General features: G+C 47.4%; 1 protein-coding gene across 1 annotated transcript in view; it reads right to left on the bottom strand.

Annotated features, from left to right (window-relative positions):
* The window catches only part of SUPT6H (SPT6 homolog, histone chaperone and transcription elongation factor), a 288,449-nt gene that overhangs the window by 68,308 nt on the left and 202,475 nt on the right, over positions 1-17,666 (bottom strand). The window contains exon 21 of the mRNA XM_063955884.1: positions 7,726-7,861. Coding sequence (XP_063811954.1) covers positions 7,726-7,861 — 136 coding nt within the window. The remainder of the gene's footprint in view (positions 1-7,725; positions 7,862-17,666) is intronic.

The following is a 17,666-nucleotide window of genomic DNA, read 5'->3' as shown; positions in this document are numbered from 1 at the left end:
AACCGGAAGTGACGCGGTCCCGCGGTAATCGGCGGGAAAGGCGGCTTAAAGAAAAGCTGAAGTGGATGAGAGAGTTTTTAATATGTATAGAGAGGAATGGGTTTTTAGAATGGATAGAAACTCCATGTCTGGAAATAGGATTTACTTGTAATTAGATAGACTGGATATAAATAGCAGTCTAAGGCACTTCCTCCTCATGCCTTGAGGAAGATACTTAGGTATCGAAACGCGTTGGCTGAGGACTGTTTTGGTGAAGCTCTCCAGAGGTCAGATGGTACAGTGGGTATTCGGGGACGCCTGTGACACTGTTTAATAATACGCTTATATCTACTTTTTACATGGTAGACCATATGACCGGGTGAGAGTCCATCCATAATTTGCTATTTGTACTGTGTTCTTTTTTTTGGATTTTATTACATTTATTACACTATTGGAAGCTTTTCTTTTATTCCATATGCAATGGAGGAGTATTGAAAGAATATTAAAGGAAGGAGGGGATTCATAACAGGCTATAGCCGCTCCAGTAAAAGTGTTATTGTCTACTTAGTCAGTAGACCACCAAATCCGGTAGGAGGCTATATTACTAACCCTGTGTGTGAAAATTATTGAAGGGGTGATACACTATGAGATTTCCTCTTCTTTATCTCTTGAGCATATAGAAGCTGTGAGAATTTGTCCGCTTTGGAGAAACACCTGAGGAGGCAGAGTTTAGAAACTGTCATTCATCCGATCTAAAAGCGCCGAAGGATAAAGTGGTGATATTGTTTGTTTATCAACCACCAGGGGTTCCTCCCAAAATTTCCTACCTTCAGGAGCAAACGGGAAAGTGTGCAAAAACTTTTTTGACACTTGGAATTTTTTGTCTGGATTTTTCAGGCTAATTTGAAGAGGTCATCTAACTGCAGAATCAGGGAAAGCGACATTAGGCTTATTTTGTGTAAAGAAAAACGACTGCTGTGACGCAGCGTCCTCTAGAGGGAGAGGACGTCCCGTATAGCCAGAATGTGGGGTTCTATACCCTGAGCAAAATGGGATCCCCACTAACGGGATCCAAGTCCTCCCCATCCTCCTGTATTTCCTCATCTGAATCCGAGAGTAGAGCAGGCAAACCACGATTCTGTGGTGCTGCATGAGAAGAAGGGGCTGTGTAACATCTGCCCTAGCAGCTAAGTCTGCAACAGCCTGTTGTAGTAGCTGAGTTTTCTGAACATTAGCAGTGAGCTGGGATCACATATCAGATATCAAAGTTTTAAAACACCCTAGCCAGGAGGGCTCTGGACCCTCTCCCCCAGACCCTTTACTGATTTGTGAAGATTGGTTGCATTGTTCATAAGAAACAGAATCAGATGATACTGGAGAAAATCTAGTGCGACATACACTGCACAGCTTGTGTTTACCCATGTTTCACAGTAAGCACAATAACATACACACAGACCGTAATACTTTTCAAGCCTGCCCTTACTGTACGAGAGAGAGAGAGACACCAGCACACCCCCTAGCTGCACAGCCCCAGTGAGACTGACAGCTAATTGTATCACAGTAACACTAATAATTTCTGTCCTGTAGAGGACCCAGATAGTGTACAATAGCAGCTCTCCCCCTTTTCTACACATACCAGTTATCCAGTGTGTCTTGTGAGGCAGTAAGCGCTGTGTGCGTGCGCTGTCTGTGGCTGCATTAAGCAGGGGAAGGCGACAAAAATGCCTCTGGACGTTCTGAGGTAGCTCTGCCCCCTCCAATGATGCCGGAGCTACAGTGATTTTTTTTTTAGACTGGCAATGTCTCCTGCTTGCTTAAAAACATTACACAAGTGCTAGTTCAAGCTATTTGAAGCCAGTCTACATGGGGTGCTCTAGCGGGACCCCCAGGAGGGTCCTGTATGCCGCGCACAGCCACACTTTGAACAGGGGGACCCCCCTAGCGGGGCCCCCGGATTGTACTCACCACAGTCGTTGCCTTTAGACATATGTTAAGGGTGTGCGGCGTGCTGCGATTGTCACAGCCAAGGTGCAGTGCCCCGCTGAACAACCACCCCTCGGGACAGTGTCCTGCAGCAGGGAAGCGGCTCTGCACCTCGCAAGGCCGGTGACTGTCCCCCCAACTCCTACGGCGCAGGTATGCTGTTGCCCAAATGGGAGGATTTTGGTACTTACCGTAAATCCCTTTTTCGGAAGCCATAGGGGACACTAGCACAACTTGAAGACTGTGGGGTGATGATGGTGGCTTACAGGGAGCTGGCACTTTAAATAATCCAAGAAGTGAAACAGGCTCATCCCCCTCTATTCCCCCCATCATCCCTCAGTTATGAAGTAGCAGAGAGGAGACGGGAACAAGAGAACAGAAACTATACGAGGGAAGAAAGCATAACACAATTAAATACAACAGAACAACGAGGAAGGCAAGAGAACAGCAACAGGCGGGTGGCCAGTGTCCCCCATGGTTTCCAAAAAAGGGATTTATCGGTTCGAAATCCTCCGTCAGCCACTAGGGGACACTGGCACAACTTCAAGACTGTAGGGACTTCCCAAACTTTCCCCCCTGGGCGGGGGAAGATCGTTGAGGAACTTGCAAAACAAGATGGCCAAACAGAGAAGATGAAGCCGTAAAAGTATCAAACTTGTAGAATTTAGCAAATGTATGAATACTGGACCAAGTGGCTTCTCGACAGAGTTGAGACGTAGTAGACCCCCTACTGGCGGACCACGAAGACTCAACTGAGTGCGTACAGTGGGCAGCTATGGATTCTGGCGGTCGCCTACACTGGTGGAGATAGGCCTGATGAATAGATAACTTAATCCAGCCGGCCAGAGTCTGCTTAGAAGCAGGCCACCCTCGACGAGGGACATCAAAGTACGAATAAAGCATCAGATTTCCTGAAAGGCGCAGTCCGCTCTACGTAAATCTTCAAGGTTCTCACTACATCCAGAGAAGAAGGTGTCCCAGAATCGTCCTGCAAAGATGGAACCACAAAAGGCTGATTGATGTAAAAAGCAGACACGATAAATCAAGTCCGCCCGATCAGGATGAAAAATCTAAAAAGGGAGGTCTGCAAGACAAGGGACTTAACTCAGAAACCCTCCAGTTTGAAGCTATGGCTAGTAGAAAAGCAGTCGGGTTCCAAGTAAGATATCTAAGGTCAGCTTCTTCCAAAGGTTCAAAACAGGTCGACTGTAGAAATTCCAGCACCAGATTTAAACCCCAAGGAGCTGTAGGAGGAACAAACAAAGGTTGTACCCGTAGAACCCCTTGTAGAAAGGTTTGCACATCCACCAGGAGAGCTAGGCATTTCTGGAAAAAAATTGATAAGCAGATAACTGAACTTCCAGGGATCCTAGACGAAGTCCGGAATCCAATCCTGTTTGAAGAAACAGTAAGAACCATGAGAGACTAAAAGAATCCAATGGAAATCTTTGATCACACCAAGTTATATAGGATTGCCAGGTGCGATGGTAACAGGCTGCTGTAACCGGTTTTCGTGCCCGCAACATTGTGGGGATCACACATTCCGGCATTCCTCCTCTATTCAGTATATATGCCTCAATAGCCATCCTGTTAAACGTAGCCGTGGTAAAACTGGATGCACGAAGGGCCCTTGTTGGAGTAGATCTGGACGCAGAGGAAGAGGAAAAGGATTGTCCACTAGAAGAAAGTGCAGGTCTGAATACCAAGCCCTCCGAGGCCAATCTGGTGCCACCAGGATCACCGTGATTGACTCCTGTTTGATTCTCTTGAGAATTCGAGACAATAGAGGGAACGGAGGAAACAGGTAAACTAGGTCATACGGCCAAGGCATAGACAGAGCGTCCAGAGCTTCAGCTTGAGGATCCAGGTTACTGGAGACGTATCTTGGAAGTTGATGATTGAGACAGGATGCCATGAGGATTTCTGGACACCCCCAGCGCTGTATCAGATAGCTGAAAACCTCCGGGTGAAGTGCCCATTATCCCGGATGTAGATCCTGACGGCTGAGGTAGTCTGCTTCCCAATTGTCCACTCCTGGAATGAACACTGCCGAAACAATTACTGCGTTGAGTTCTGCCCATTGGAGAATATGTGACACCTCTAGCACTGCCAGGCGACTGCGAGTACCACCTTGTTTACGCACGCTACAGCAGTCGCGTTGTCCGATTGAACTTTAACCGCCTTGGATCGACGAATGTGGACGGCTTGTACCAGCGCACTGTAGATCGCCCTCAGTTCCAATACATTTATTGGCAACAGTTATTCTTGTGGAGACCATTGACCCTGAAGATGGGAGTCCAACACAACCGCACCCCATACCCTGAGGATGGCATCTGTTGTGAGAAGAGTCCAGTCTCAGACACACCGAACCGCCTGCCCGCAGTGAGATTATTCAGCGGGAGCCACCAAAGGAGCGAAAGTTGCGTATCTGGAGTTAGACAAACTAACTGTTGAACGTGTAGACGCAACCCCCGACCATTGATGTAACAGGTCCAGCTGGAAAGGACGAGAAGGAAAACGGCCAAACTCCAGAGTTTCGAAAGCAGCTACCATCTTCCCAAGTAGACTAATGCATAAATGGACTGAGTATACAGAAACTGGTCTGGGCTGTCCTCAAGCCACGACGGGAGTCCAGAATCAAACCGAGACACTGGAGACGCTGTGACGGCTGAAGGTTGAATTTCAGATAATTGATTATCCATCCATGTTCTACCAACACATTTTATGTTAATAGAGCATGCTCCTAGAAAATTAGATCGGATGGAGCTTTGAGGAGGTGGTCGTCCAGGTACAGTATTATTGGGATTCCCAATGATCTGAAGTGAGCAATCATCACCGACATGATCTTGATAAACACTCTGGGTGTTGTTGTGCAGTGTGAATGTTAAGGCTCTGAACTGAAAATGATCCTGTTGAATCGTGAACCTGAGAAACGCTTGGTGAGGTTCCCAGATCGGAATGTGGAGATATGCATCCTTGATGTCCAGAGATACCATGAATTCCCTGGGTTCCAAGCTCGAAATCACCGAGTTGAGCGACTCCATTTTGAACCGGTAATAAGACAGAAACTGATATAATGATTTCAGGTTAAGGATAGGTCTTACCGTATCGTCTGGTTTTGTAACTACGAAAAGATTGGAATAGTAACCCCTTTTCCAGTTGACTCAGTTTACCGGCATTAGCACAGCTGATTCTACTAAGGTCCGTATTGCACCTTGAAGGGCTAAACATTTGTCCAGATGAATGGAAAGACTTGTCGCAGAATATTTCTTTGCCAGTAAATCTTCAAAATCTAACTTGTACCCTTTGGAGATGATGTTGCAAATCCACGCATTGTCTGATATTTTGAACCAGGCATCCTGAAAATTTCGAAGCCGCGCTCCCACCGTACCTGGGCCCCGGTGGGAAGGGAGACCGTCATGCCAAGGTCTTTTCTGTAGGCTTTGGGTCTTGAGGATGAGCAGCAACTGGTTGCTTTGCGCGACCTCTACCTCGCAAGGGTGTAGTTCTTCCACATCCTCTAAAAGATTGCGAGGAACGAAAGGAGGTTATAGTATAAGAGCATTTAGGCGGTGGTGGAAGGGTTGGTAAGAAGGTAGATTTACCACCCGTAGCTTGTAGAATTAACGTGTCTAGCTCTTTTCCAAAAAGAATGTCAACTGTAAACGGAAGTGCCAGCATCATCAAATCGAATGAACATGGTACCCCTACAAACCTGCCAAGAGAGGGCCGGCCACCAAAACTCACAGACCGGACAAGGAGGGCATTAATCAGAGAGGCAGCACAGAGACCAAAGGTAACCCTGAAGGAGCTGCAGAGTTCCACAGCATAGACTAGTGTATCTGCGCATGTGACCACAATAAGCCGTACACTCCATAGAGCTGGGCTTTATGGAAGAGTGGATAGAAAAAAGCCATTACTTAGTGTTAAAAATAAGAAGGCACATGTTGAGTTTGCCAAAAGGCATGTGGACGACTCCCTAAATGTATGGAGGAAGGTGCTCTGTCAGATGAGACGAAAATTGAACTTTTCGGCCACCAAGGAAAACGCTATGTCTGGCGCAAGCCCAACACATACCATCACCCCAAGAACACCATCCACACAGTGAAACATGGTGGTGGCAGCATCATGCTGTGGGGATGTTTTTCAGCAGCAGGGACTGGGAAACTGTTTCGAATCGAGGGAAAGATGGATGGTGCTAAATACAGGGATATTCTTGAGCAAAACCTGTTTCAGTTTGCCTGTGATTTGAGACTGGGATGGAGGTTTACCTTCCAGCAGGACAATGACCTGAAGCATATTGCTAAAGTAACACTCGAGTGGTTTAAGGGGAAACATTTAAATGTGTTGGAATGGCCTAGTCAAAGCCCCGATCTCAATCCAACTGAGACTCTATGGTCAGACTTGAAGATTGCTGTTCACAAGTGGACACCATCCAAAATTAAGGAGCTGGAGCAGTTTTGCCTTGAGAAATGGGCAAAAGTCCCAGTGGCAAGATGTGGCAAGCTCATAGAGACTTATCCAAAGCGACTCGCAGCTGTAATTGGCGCAAAAGGTGGCTCTAGAAAGTACTGACTAAAGGGGGGTGAATAGTTATGCATGCTGAAGTTTTCTTTTATTTTGTCCTATTTGTTGTTTGCTTCACAATAATGAAAAAAAAAAATCCTCAAAGTTGTGAATGAAATGATGCAAACCTTAAAAACAATCCATTTTAATTCCAGGTTGTGAGGCAACAAAACATGAAAAATGCAAAGGGGGGTGAATACTTTAAATCATTGCATATACAGTGCCTTGCTAGATTGTAAGCTTGCAAGCAGGGCCTTCCTACCTCTATATCTGTCTGTTTTTACCCAGCTTTGTTCTATTACTTTTGTTCTAATTGTAAAGCGCAACAGAATATGCTGTGTTATATAAGTAACTGTTAATAAATAAATAAATATGCAATTTATGCTCCTAGATATTCAGCAGCCATCACTCTTTGAAAACTGCCCACTTGTGTCGTGACTCTGCCCAGTGTCAGGACAGTCTTTACAGCAGCTGACAAAGCCTCAAGAGCAGAGAGCCCTTACTCTGCAGCCCAATAGGCTAAGCACCCCTACCATGGCAAACCACAGCTCTCCAGTACATAAGTGCTGAAACATACAGGCAATTACTTTAGTCCCACTCCCAGAGAGCGATCAGGTACTGCTGCACTACCTACATCAGTAATGAAGGAGCTTCCCTGGGAGATCCTCAGTCAGCACCAGATAGCAAACAGTATAGTGAGGCCCCATGTGACCATTTCAGTGATTAATCTAAATAAAACTAGTGGCATAAATTAGTACGATTAGTAAAATCCAGACTGCCTATACAGCCTAATACAAAACATCCTGAGTTCCCTTTAGGATGGGGATGTAGAAAACAGTTCAAATTATTTAAAGCGCCAACTGCAGACTCTATAAACCCATGGTCCAGGATGAGACAATAGACTTATCAGCAAAGGAGAACATAAAGGAAATGTACAATGAAAAGTTTACTACTTTACTCAAGCGGCTACCTATCCCTCTAATGAAAAGTATTAATAAGAAATACATCATACAAAGAACTACAGACACCCAGGCGCACATATGTATGTAACTTCAGCTTTTATCCTGCAGAGGCTTGATTCATAGTCAGTCAAATATAATTAGACTGCTCTTGTTAGGACAACACAGAAATATGGCGCCCTGCTTAAGTAGCATTTCATAGTTGGATAGTCATTACAGTGTCATATTTAATGCTTACTTCAGACTTTTTGCTGTTCATGTATAAATTGGACAGCTCATTGTCCACCATTTCTACACCAATAGAAGACATCTGCTGTCCTTGCTCAAGCTCATGTACAATGCGCTTAACATCTTCAATCATCATCTGTGCATCCCTGGAATAAAGGAAACACCAAGAACCTGAGAATGAAACACTGGTAACGGAGGCATTATCTGCAATTTAAATAAGCATCTGAAATGAAAGTAATATTGCAAGTAAAGTGAGGGCAGGAAGCTTTATGGGAGATCTTGTACAGAAGGAAGTGATTACACTTACAGTGGTAGGGCAGATCTATTGTTATGTATTGTGATCATTGTAACAAAAGGGTAAACATAAAAAAATAGGATTTTGGTACTTACCAGGTAAATCCTTTTCTTTGAATCCATAGGGGGCACTGGAGTACTCTTGGGGATATGGACGGTTCCACAGGAACTAGGCACTGAATAAATTAAAATTTGAGACTACTCCTCCCCTCCATATCCCAGAGTACCTCAGTGTTTTTTACTGAGCCGAACAGTAGCTATAGAGGTTGACAATGGAGAATTACATATAACAAATCGGACAACAGTTGACAGCAAACCCGATAGAACTTGCTAATTTGAAGCAGTCGGTGAGAGTGTGTTACCATAAAATTCTCTGAACCTACCACAACCAGGTAAAACTGCTTTGGGTGGGCATCCAGTGCCCCCTATGGATTCAAAGAAAAGGATTTACCTGGTAAGTACCAAAATCCTATTTTCTTCTTCATCCACTAGGGGTCACTGGAGTACTCTTGGGGGAGTGGGCGGGAGAGCTGTTTGGCACCTGTAACACTAGACGGCCAAAGCTAGATGCTGATGCCGCAAAAGTATCAAACTTGTAAAAGCGCACAAACGTGTGCAATGAAGACCATGTAGCCGCACAGCAAAGCTGTGTCGTAGAAGCTCCACGACCAGCTGCCCATGCCGTTCCCACAGAACGTGTGGAATGAGCTGTTACTGATGTAGGCGGCTGTAACCTAGCATGAAGGTAAGCCTGACGTATGGTCAGTTTTATCCATCTGGATAAGGTCTGCTTAGAAGCTGGCCAACTCATCTTGGCCGTATCATAGAGGATAAACAACGTATCCGTCTTACGAACTGTAGACGTTCGGGATACATAAACGCGTAGTGCGCGTACCACATCCAAGATTCCAGAATCTCCTGTTAACACAGGAACTACTATTGGTTGATTGATGTGAAAAGAGGACACTACTTTTGGTAGGAAAGCGGGATTCGTCCGAAGTTCCGCTCTATCATCATGAAATACTAAATATGGTGGCTTGCATGACAAGGCACCCAAATCTGAAACACGCCTTGCCGAAGCCAAGGCTAGGAGAAAAATTGTTTTCCAAGTGAGAAAATAAGAATTTACTCACCGGTAATTCTATTTCTCGTAGTCCGTAGTGGATGCTGGGAACTCCGTAAGGACCATGGGGAATAGCGGGCTCCGAAGGAGGCTGGGCACTCTAGAAAGATTTATGACTACCTGGTGTGCACTGGCTCCTCTCACTATGACCCTCCTCCAAGCCTCAGTTAGGACACTGTGCCCGGACGAGCTGACATAATAAGGAAGGATTTAGAATCCCGGGTAAGACTCTTACCAGCCACACCAATCACACCGTACAACTCGTGATACTATATCCAGTTTGACAGTATGAAAACAACTGAGCCTCTCAACAGATGGCTCAACAATAACCCTTTAGTTAGCAATAACTATTTACAAGTATTGCAGACAATCCGCACTTGGGATGGGCGCCCAGCATCCACTACGGACTACGAGAAATAGAATTACCGGTGAGTAAATTCTTATTTTCTCTGACGTCCTAGTGGATGCTGGGAACTCCGTAAGGACCATGGGGATTATACCAAAGCTCCCAAACGGGCGGGAGAGTGCGGATGACTCTGTAGCACCGAATGAGAGAACTCCAGGTCCTCCTCAGCCAGGGTATCAAATTTGTAGAATTTTGCAAACGTGTTTGCCCCTGACCAAGTAGCTGCTCGGCAAAGTTGTAAAGCCGAGACCCCTCGGGCAGCCGCCCAAGATGAGCCCACCTTCCTTGAGGAATGGGCATTTACAGATTATGGCTGTGGTATGCCTGCCACAGAATGTGCAAGCTGAATTGTACTACAAATCCAGCGAGCAATAGACTGCTTAGAAGCAGGAGCACCCAGCTTGTTGGGTGCATACAGGATAAACAGTGAGTCAGAGTTTCTGACTCCAGCCGTCCTGGAAACATATATTTTCAGGGCCCTGACAACGTCTAGCAACTTGGAGTCCTCCAATTCACTAGTAGCCGCCGGCACCACAATAGGCTGGTTCAGGTGAAACGCTGACACCACCTTAGGGAGAAATTGGGGACGAGTCCTCAATTCTGCCCTATCCATATGGAAAATCAGATAAGGGCTTTTACATGATAAAGCCGCCAATTCTGACACTCGCCTGGCTGAAGCCAAGGCCAATAACATGACCACTTTCCACGTGAGATATTTTAGATCCACGGTTTTTAGTGGCTCAAACCAATGTGATTTTAAGAAAAAACTCAACACCACGTTGAGATCCCAAGGTGCCACAGGGGGCACAAACGGGGGATGAATATGAAGCACTCCTTTCACAATGTCTGAACTTCAGGTACTGAAGCTAGTTCTTTTTGAAAGAAAATCGACAGAGCCGAGATCTGTACTTTAATGGAGCCTAGATTTAGGCCCATATTCACTCCTGCTTGCAGGAAATGTAGAAATCGACCTAGTGGAAATTCCTCTGTTGGGGCCTTTTTGGCCTCGCACCATGCAACATATTTCCGCCATATGCGGTGATAATGCTTTGCCGTAACATCTTTCCTGGCTTTAATAAGCGTAGGAATGACTTCTTCCGGAATACCGTTTTCCTTCAGGATCCGGCGTTCAATCGCCATGCCGTCAAACGCAGCCGCGGTAAGTCTTGGAACAGACAGGGCCCCTGCTGAAGCAGGTCCTGTCTGAGCGGCAGAGGCCATGGGTCCTCTGATATCATTTCCTGAAGTTCCGGGTACCAAGCCCTTCTTGGCCAATCCGGAACCACGAGTATCGTTCTTACTCCTCGCCATCTTATTATTCTCAGTACCTTTGGTATGAGAGGCAGAGGAGGGAACACATAAACCGACTGGTACACCCACGGTGTCACTAGAGCGTCCACAGCTATCGCCTGAGGGTCCCTTGACCTGGCGCAATATCTCTTTAGCTTTTTGTTGAGGCGGGACGCCATCATGTCCACCTGTGGCCTTTCCCAACGGTTTATCAACAGCAGGAAGACTTCTGGATGAAGTCCCCACTCTCCCGGGTGTAGGTCGTGTCTGCTGAGGAAGTCTGCTTCCCAGTTGTCCACTCCCGGAATGAACACTGCTGACAGTGCTAGTACGTGATTTTCCGCCCATCGGAGAATCCTTGTGGCTTCTGCCATTGCCATCCTGCTTCTTGTGCCGCCCTGTCGTTCACATGGGCGACTGCCGTGATGTTGTCTGACTGTATCAGTACCTGCCGGTTTTGAAGCAGGGGTCTTGCCTGACTTAGGGCATTGTAAATGGCCCTCAGTTCCAGAATTTATATGTAGGGAAGTCTCCTGACTTGACCATAGGCCCTGGAAGTTTCTTCCCTGTGTGACTGCTCCCCAGCCTCGAAGGCTGGCATCCGTGGTCACCAGGACTCAGTCCTGTATGCCGAAACTGCGGCCCTCTAGAAGATGAGCACCCTGCAGCCACCACAGTAGAGACACCCTGGTCCTTGGAGACAGGGTTATCATTTGATGCATTTGAAGATGCGATCCCGACCACTTATCCAAGAGGTCCCACTGGAAGGTCCTCGCATGGAACCTGCCGAATGGAATTGCTTCGTATGAAGCCACCACTTTTCCCAGGACTCGTGTGCAACGATGCACCGATACCCTTTTTGGTTTTAGGAGGTCTCTGACTAGAGATGGCAGCTCCTTGGCTTTCTCCTGCGGGAGAAACACTTTTTTCTGTTCTGTGTCCAAAATCATCCCCAGGAACAGTAAGCGAGTGGAAGGAACCAGCTGTGACTTAGGAATGTTCAGAATCCAGCCATGCTGTTGTAGCACCTCCTGAGATAGTGCTACTCCGACCAGTAACTGTTCCCTGGACCTTGCCTTTATAAGGAGATCATCCAAGTATGGGATAAATAAAAACTCCCTTTTTTTGAAGGAGTATCATCATTCCTGCCATTACCTTGGTAAACACCCTCGGTGCCGTGGACAGTCCAAACGGTAGTGTCTGGAATTGGTAATGGCAATCCTGTACCACAATCTGAGGTACTCCTGGTGAGGAAGGTAAATAGGGACATGCAGGTAAACATCCTTGATGTCCAGGGATACCATGTAATCCCCCTCGTCCAGGCTTGCAATAACCGCCCTGACCGATTCCATCTTGAACTTTTTTATGTAAGTGTTCAAGGATTTCCATTTTAAAATGGGTCTCACCGAACCGGCTGGTTTCGGTACCACAAACAGTGTGGAATAGTAACCCCGTCCTTGTTGAAGTAGGGGCACCGTGACTATCACCTGCTGGGAATACAGCTTGTGAATTGCCTCTAGCACTGCCTCCCTGCCTGAGGGAGTTGTCGGCAAGGCAGATTTGAGTAAACGGCGGGGGGGAGACGCCTCGACTTCCAGCTTGTACCCCTGAGATACTACTTGAAGGATCCAGGGATCCACCTGTGAGCGAGCCCACTGATCGATGAAATTTTTAAGGCGCCCCCCCACCGTACCTGGCTACGCCTGTGGAGCCCCCGCGTCATGCGGTGGACTCAGAGGAAGCAGGGGAAGAATTTTGATTCTGGGAACTGGCTGCTGGTGCAGCTTTTTCCCTCTTCCCTCGTTTGACCCGCCTGCTTTTTTGAAGCCGAAAGGACTGTACCTGATAATACAGTGCTTTTCTTAGGCTGTGAGGAAACCTGAGGTAAAATATTTTCATCCCAGCTGTGTGGATACGAGGTCCCAGAGACCATCCCCAACCAATTCCCCACCCTTATAAGGCTCTATGTGCCTTTTAAAGTCAGCATCACCTGACCAGTGTCGGGTCTCCAATACCCTCCTGACAGAATGGACATTGCAATAATTCAGGATGCCAGCCGGCAAAATATTCCTCTGTGCATCCCTCATATATAAGACGACGTCTTATGTTCGCAAAATAGTATCCCTGTTTGAAAGGGGTACAGATCACGCTGCAGGTCTCAGTCTAGTACCTGAGTGTGTAAATACAGACTTCAGGATAGCCTCCTGCTATTTATCAGCAGGTACCTTCAAAGTGGCCGTATCCTAAGACGGCAGTGCCACCTTGACAACGTGTGAGCGCCTTATCCACCCTAGGGGATATCTCCCAGCGTAACTTATCCTCTGGCGGGAAAGGGTACGCCATCAGTAACTTGTTAGAAATTACCAGTTTCTTATCGGGGAAACCCACGCTTTTTCACACTTCATTCACTCATTTGATGGGGGAACAAAACACTGCCTGCTTTTTCTCCCCACACATAAAACCCTTTGTTTTTAGTGGTACTTGGGTTAATGTCAGAAATGTGTAACACATTTTATATTGCCGGGATCATGTAACGGATGTTCCTAGTGGATTGTGTATATGTCTCAACCTCGTCGACACTGGAGTCAGACTCCGTGTCGACATCTGTATCTGCCATCTGAGGAAGCGTTGATGGCCTTTGAGACGTCTGGGCAGGCGCGGGCTGAGCAGCCTTTTATGTAAGGAGTTGACACTGTCGGTTAATACCGTCCACCTATCCATCCACTCTGGTGTCGGCCCACAGGGGCGACATCTCATTTATCGGCATCTGCTCCGCCTCCACATAAGTCTCCTCATCAAACATGTCGACACAGCCGTACCGACACACCGCACACACACAAGGAATGCTCCAATGAGTACAGGACCCACAAAAGCCCTTTGGGGGGACAGAGTGAGAGTATGCCAGCACACACCAGAGCGCTATATAATGCAGGGACTAACTGAGTTATGTCCCCTATAGCTGCTTTTATATAATTTATACTGCGCCTAAATTTAGTGCCCCCCCTCTCTGTTTTTACCCTGTTCTGTAGTGTAGACTGCAGGGGAGAGCCAGGGAGCTTCCTTCCAGCGGATCTGTGAAGGAGAAATGGCGCCAGTGTGCTGTGGGAGATAGCTCCGCCCCTTTTCCGCGGACTATTCTCCAGCTTTTTTCTGGATTCTGGCAGGGGTATTTTCCACATATATAGCCTCTGGGGCTATATATTGTGGTATTTTTGCCAGCCAAGGTGTTATTATTGCTTCTCAGGGCGCCCCCCCCCCCCAGCGCCCTGCACCCTCAGTGACCGGAGTGTGAAGTGTGTATGAGGAGCAATGGCGCACAGCTGCAGTGCTGTGCGCTACCTTGGTGAAGACTGATGTCTTCTGCCGCCGATTTTCCGGACCTCTTCTTGCTTCTGGCTCTGTAAGGGGGACGGCGGCGCGGCTCCGGGACCGAACACCAAGGACTGGGCCTGCGGTCGATCCCTCTGGAGCTAATGGTGTCCAGTAGCCTAAGAAGCCCAATCCGGCTGCAAGCAGGTGAGTTCGCTTCTTCTCCCCTTAGTCCCTCGCTGCAGTGACCCTGTTGCCAGCAGGTCTCACTGAAAATAAAAAACCTAAATCTATACTTTCTTTCTAAGGGCTCAGGAGAGCCCCTAGTGTGCATCCAACCTCGGCCGGGCACAAGATCTAACTGAGGCTTGGAGGAGGGTCATAGTGGGAGGAGCCAGTGCACACCAGGTAGTCATAAATCTTTCTAGAGTGCCCAGCCTCCTTCGGAGCCCGCTATTCCCCATGGTCCTTACGGAGTTCCCAGCATCCACTAGGACGTCAGAGAAACTTAATATCCACTTGTTGTAAGGGTTCGAAATAAAAGACTGTAAGGAATCTAAAACCAGATTCAATTCCCATGGCGCAGTAGGTGGAGTGAATGGAGGCTGTACTCTGAGGACACCCTGCATAAAGGTGTGTACCGACGGCAATAGAGCCAATCTTCTTTGAAAATAAATTGACAACGCAGATATCTGCACTTTTAGTGTGGATAAACGCAGACCTCCATCTAACCCCATCTGTAGAAATAACAAAAGATGGGATAACTTGAAAGATGATGTCGGAAACTTCCGAGCTTCACACCAACCTATATAGGCACGCCAAATTCTGTAATAATGAGCTGCCGTAACCGGCTTCCTAGCTCGTAACATGGTTGGTATAACCGATTCTGGAATGCCCTCTCTTCTTAAGAGGTAAAGGAACGAACCCTGTTGTAACAGGTCCGGACGTAGTGGGAGCGGCCAAGGATCGTCTGCGAGTAGACCGCGGAGATCCGAAAACCAAGCTCTCCGAGGCCAATGAGGCGCCACTAGTATGACTGTGACGGACTCTCTTTTGATCCGTTTTAGCAACAGAGGGAGCAGCGGAAACGGTGGAAACAGATACACGAGACTGTATGGCCACGTGATTGTGAGAGCATCCACCGCCACTGCCTTTGGATATCTTGTTCTGGAAACGTACTGGGGCGTTAGATGATTGTGGCGAGATGTCATCAGGTCCACTTGCGGGTAACACCACTTCTGCACCAGCATGTGAAACACTTCTGGATTTAATGCCCATTCTCCTGGATGAAAATCCCGACGGCTGAGATAATCCGCCTCCCAGTTGTCCACTCCCGGAATGAATACTGCCGACAATATCACTTGGTGATACTCGGCCCAATTGAGGATTCGAGCTACGTCCCGCATTGCCATGCGGCTTTTCGTTCCTCCTTGTTTGTTGATGTATGCGACCGCCGTCGCATTGTCTGACTGCACCTGAACAGCCTCAGCCTGCAGCATGTGCACTGCTTGTCGTAGCGCATTGTAAATTGCCCGGAGTTCCAGGACATTTATAGACCGCAATCTTTCGTGATCCGCCCAGAGACCCTGGAGCTGATAATTTTGAACTACAGCTCCCCAACCTCTGAAACTCGCGTCCGCCGTTAGAATTATCCAATTCCAGGCGCCGAACCGTTTCCCTGCGGTTAGATTCTGTACTTTGAGCCACCAGAGTAGAGACACTCTGGCCCTTGGAGACAACCTCACCCCTGCGGTGAATCTGCAGATGCGAGCCCGACCATTGTGCGAGCACATCCAGTTGAAAAGGACGTGAGTGAAGTCTTCCGAACTGAAGCGCTTCAAAAGCCGCCACCATTGTGCCTAAGAGGCGAATGCACAAATGAACCGAGACTGTGCGTGGCTTGAGCACTAATTGTACCAGATGACGAATGACCTGTACTTTCTGTTCGGGTAGGTAAATTCTTTGATTTACCGTATCGAGAATCATACCTAGGAATTGAAGTCGTTGAGACGGAATTAGATGTGATTTCTTGAAGTTGACAATCCAACCGTGGTGAACCAGTACATTGTATGTCAGCAACACCTATTGAAGGAGGATTTGTTGAGACGGAGCTTTGATGAGTAAATCGTCCAAGTACGGAACAATTATCACTCCCAGGGATCTGAGATGAGCTATCACAGACATCACCTTGGTGAATGCCCGAGGCGCTGATGAGAGGCCAAACGGTAGAGCCTGAAACTGGTAATGGTTCTGCCGTATTGCAAACCGCAAGAACCTTTGATGAGGTGGCCAAATCGGAATGTGTAAGTACGCAACCTTGAGATCCAGTGCAATCATGAATTCCTGTGGCTCTAGGCCTGCAATTACTGACCGCAGAGATTCCATCTTGAATCTGTAGTAAGTGACGTACTGATTGAGACCTTTTAAGTTCAATATTGGCCTGACCGAGCCATCCGGCTTTGGTACCACAAACAGACTGGAATAATAACCCTGACCCTGTTGGTGTACAGGGACCGGAATCAAAACTGCTGCATCCAGCAGAGACTGAATGGCAATCTGCAGAACCGCCTTCTTGTCATCCGACACAGGCAGTCCTGTCCTGAAAAACCGCACTGGCGGGAGACAGTTGAACTCTATTTTGTACCTTTAAAGACTAAATTGCGGATCCACCCATCTGTGGACGTCTGAAGCCACGCTAACTGGAATGTCTGAAGGCGTGCTCCCACAACAGGAGATCCGAGATGGGCTGGGAGCCCGTCATGCCACTGGCTTGCCGGTGACTTTAGTATCCTGACGAGTGGTATTGGTTTGTTGGAAACCACGTCCCCGACCTCGTCTACCAGGTGTGGCCGTTCCCCTGCCACGCCCGCGAAAGGACTGAGGTATTAAGGATTTGAACGCCGGTCCAGAATATCTCCTTCTAGGTACTGTTGGAGGCAATGGTAAGAAAACAGACTTTCCTCCCGTGGCCTCAGAAATCCATTTGTCCACTACAGGACCAAACAACTTCTCGCCTCCGTAAGGTAACGCTTCTATACCTTTTTTGACCTCTGCCTCCGCTTGCCAAGAACATAGCCAGAGCGCTCGTCGTGCTGTAACTAGCGATGATGAAAGGCGAGAAGTGAGCTGACAGACGTTAGTAGAAGCTGTACATAGATAGTCAGCAGCTTCCCAGATTTGATCAGCAAGAAGTATAAGGTGATCATCACTTAAGGCAGACTTGAGTTCGGTTATCCATACCATTAGCGCCTTAGTTACCCAAATGCCACCCAACCCAGGTCTAAGCAACACTCCTGCTGCTGTATACATGGACTTTAGCATAGCTTCTATTTTACGGTCCGAAGGGTCCTTAAGCGTAGTAGCAGTTGATACTGGTATGGTTAATTTCTTTGTAAGTTTAAACAGGCGGATTCTCCCATGTAGCTGTTACTGAGTCTGGAAACGGATAACTAGACCTGAATCTGTTTATCCGGATTCTTTCTTGTTTCTAGTAACATTTTATTAAGAGATTCCGAAACAGGAAAACACA

This window comes from Pseudophryne corroboree, chromosome 2, assembly GCF_028390025.1.
Source record: "Pseudophryne corroboree isolate aPseCor3 chromosome 2, aPseCor3.hap2, whole genome shotgun sequence".
Classification (NCBI taxonomy): Eukaryota; Metazoa; Chordata; class Amphibia; order Anura; family Myobatrachidae; genus Pseudophryne; species Pseudophryne corroboree.
Note: the sequence above shows the minus strand (reverse complement) of the source record. Positions and strands in the feature narration are given on the sequence as shown.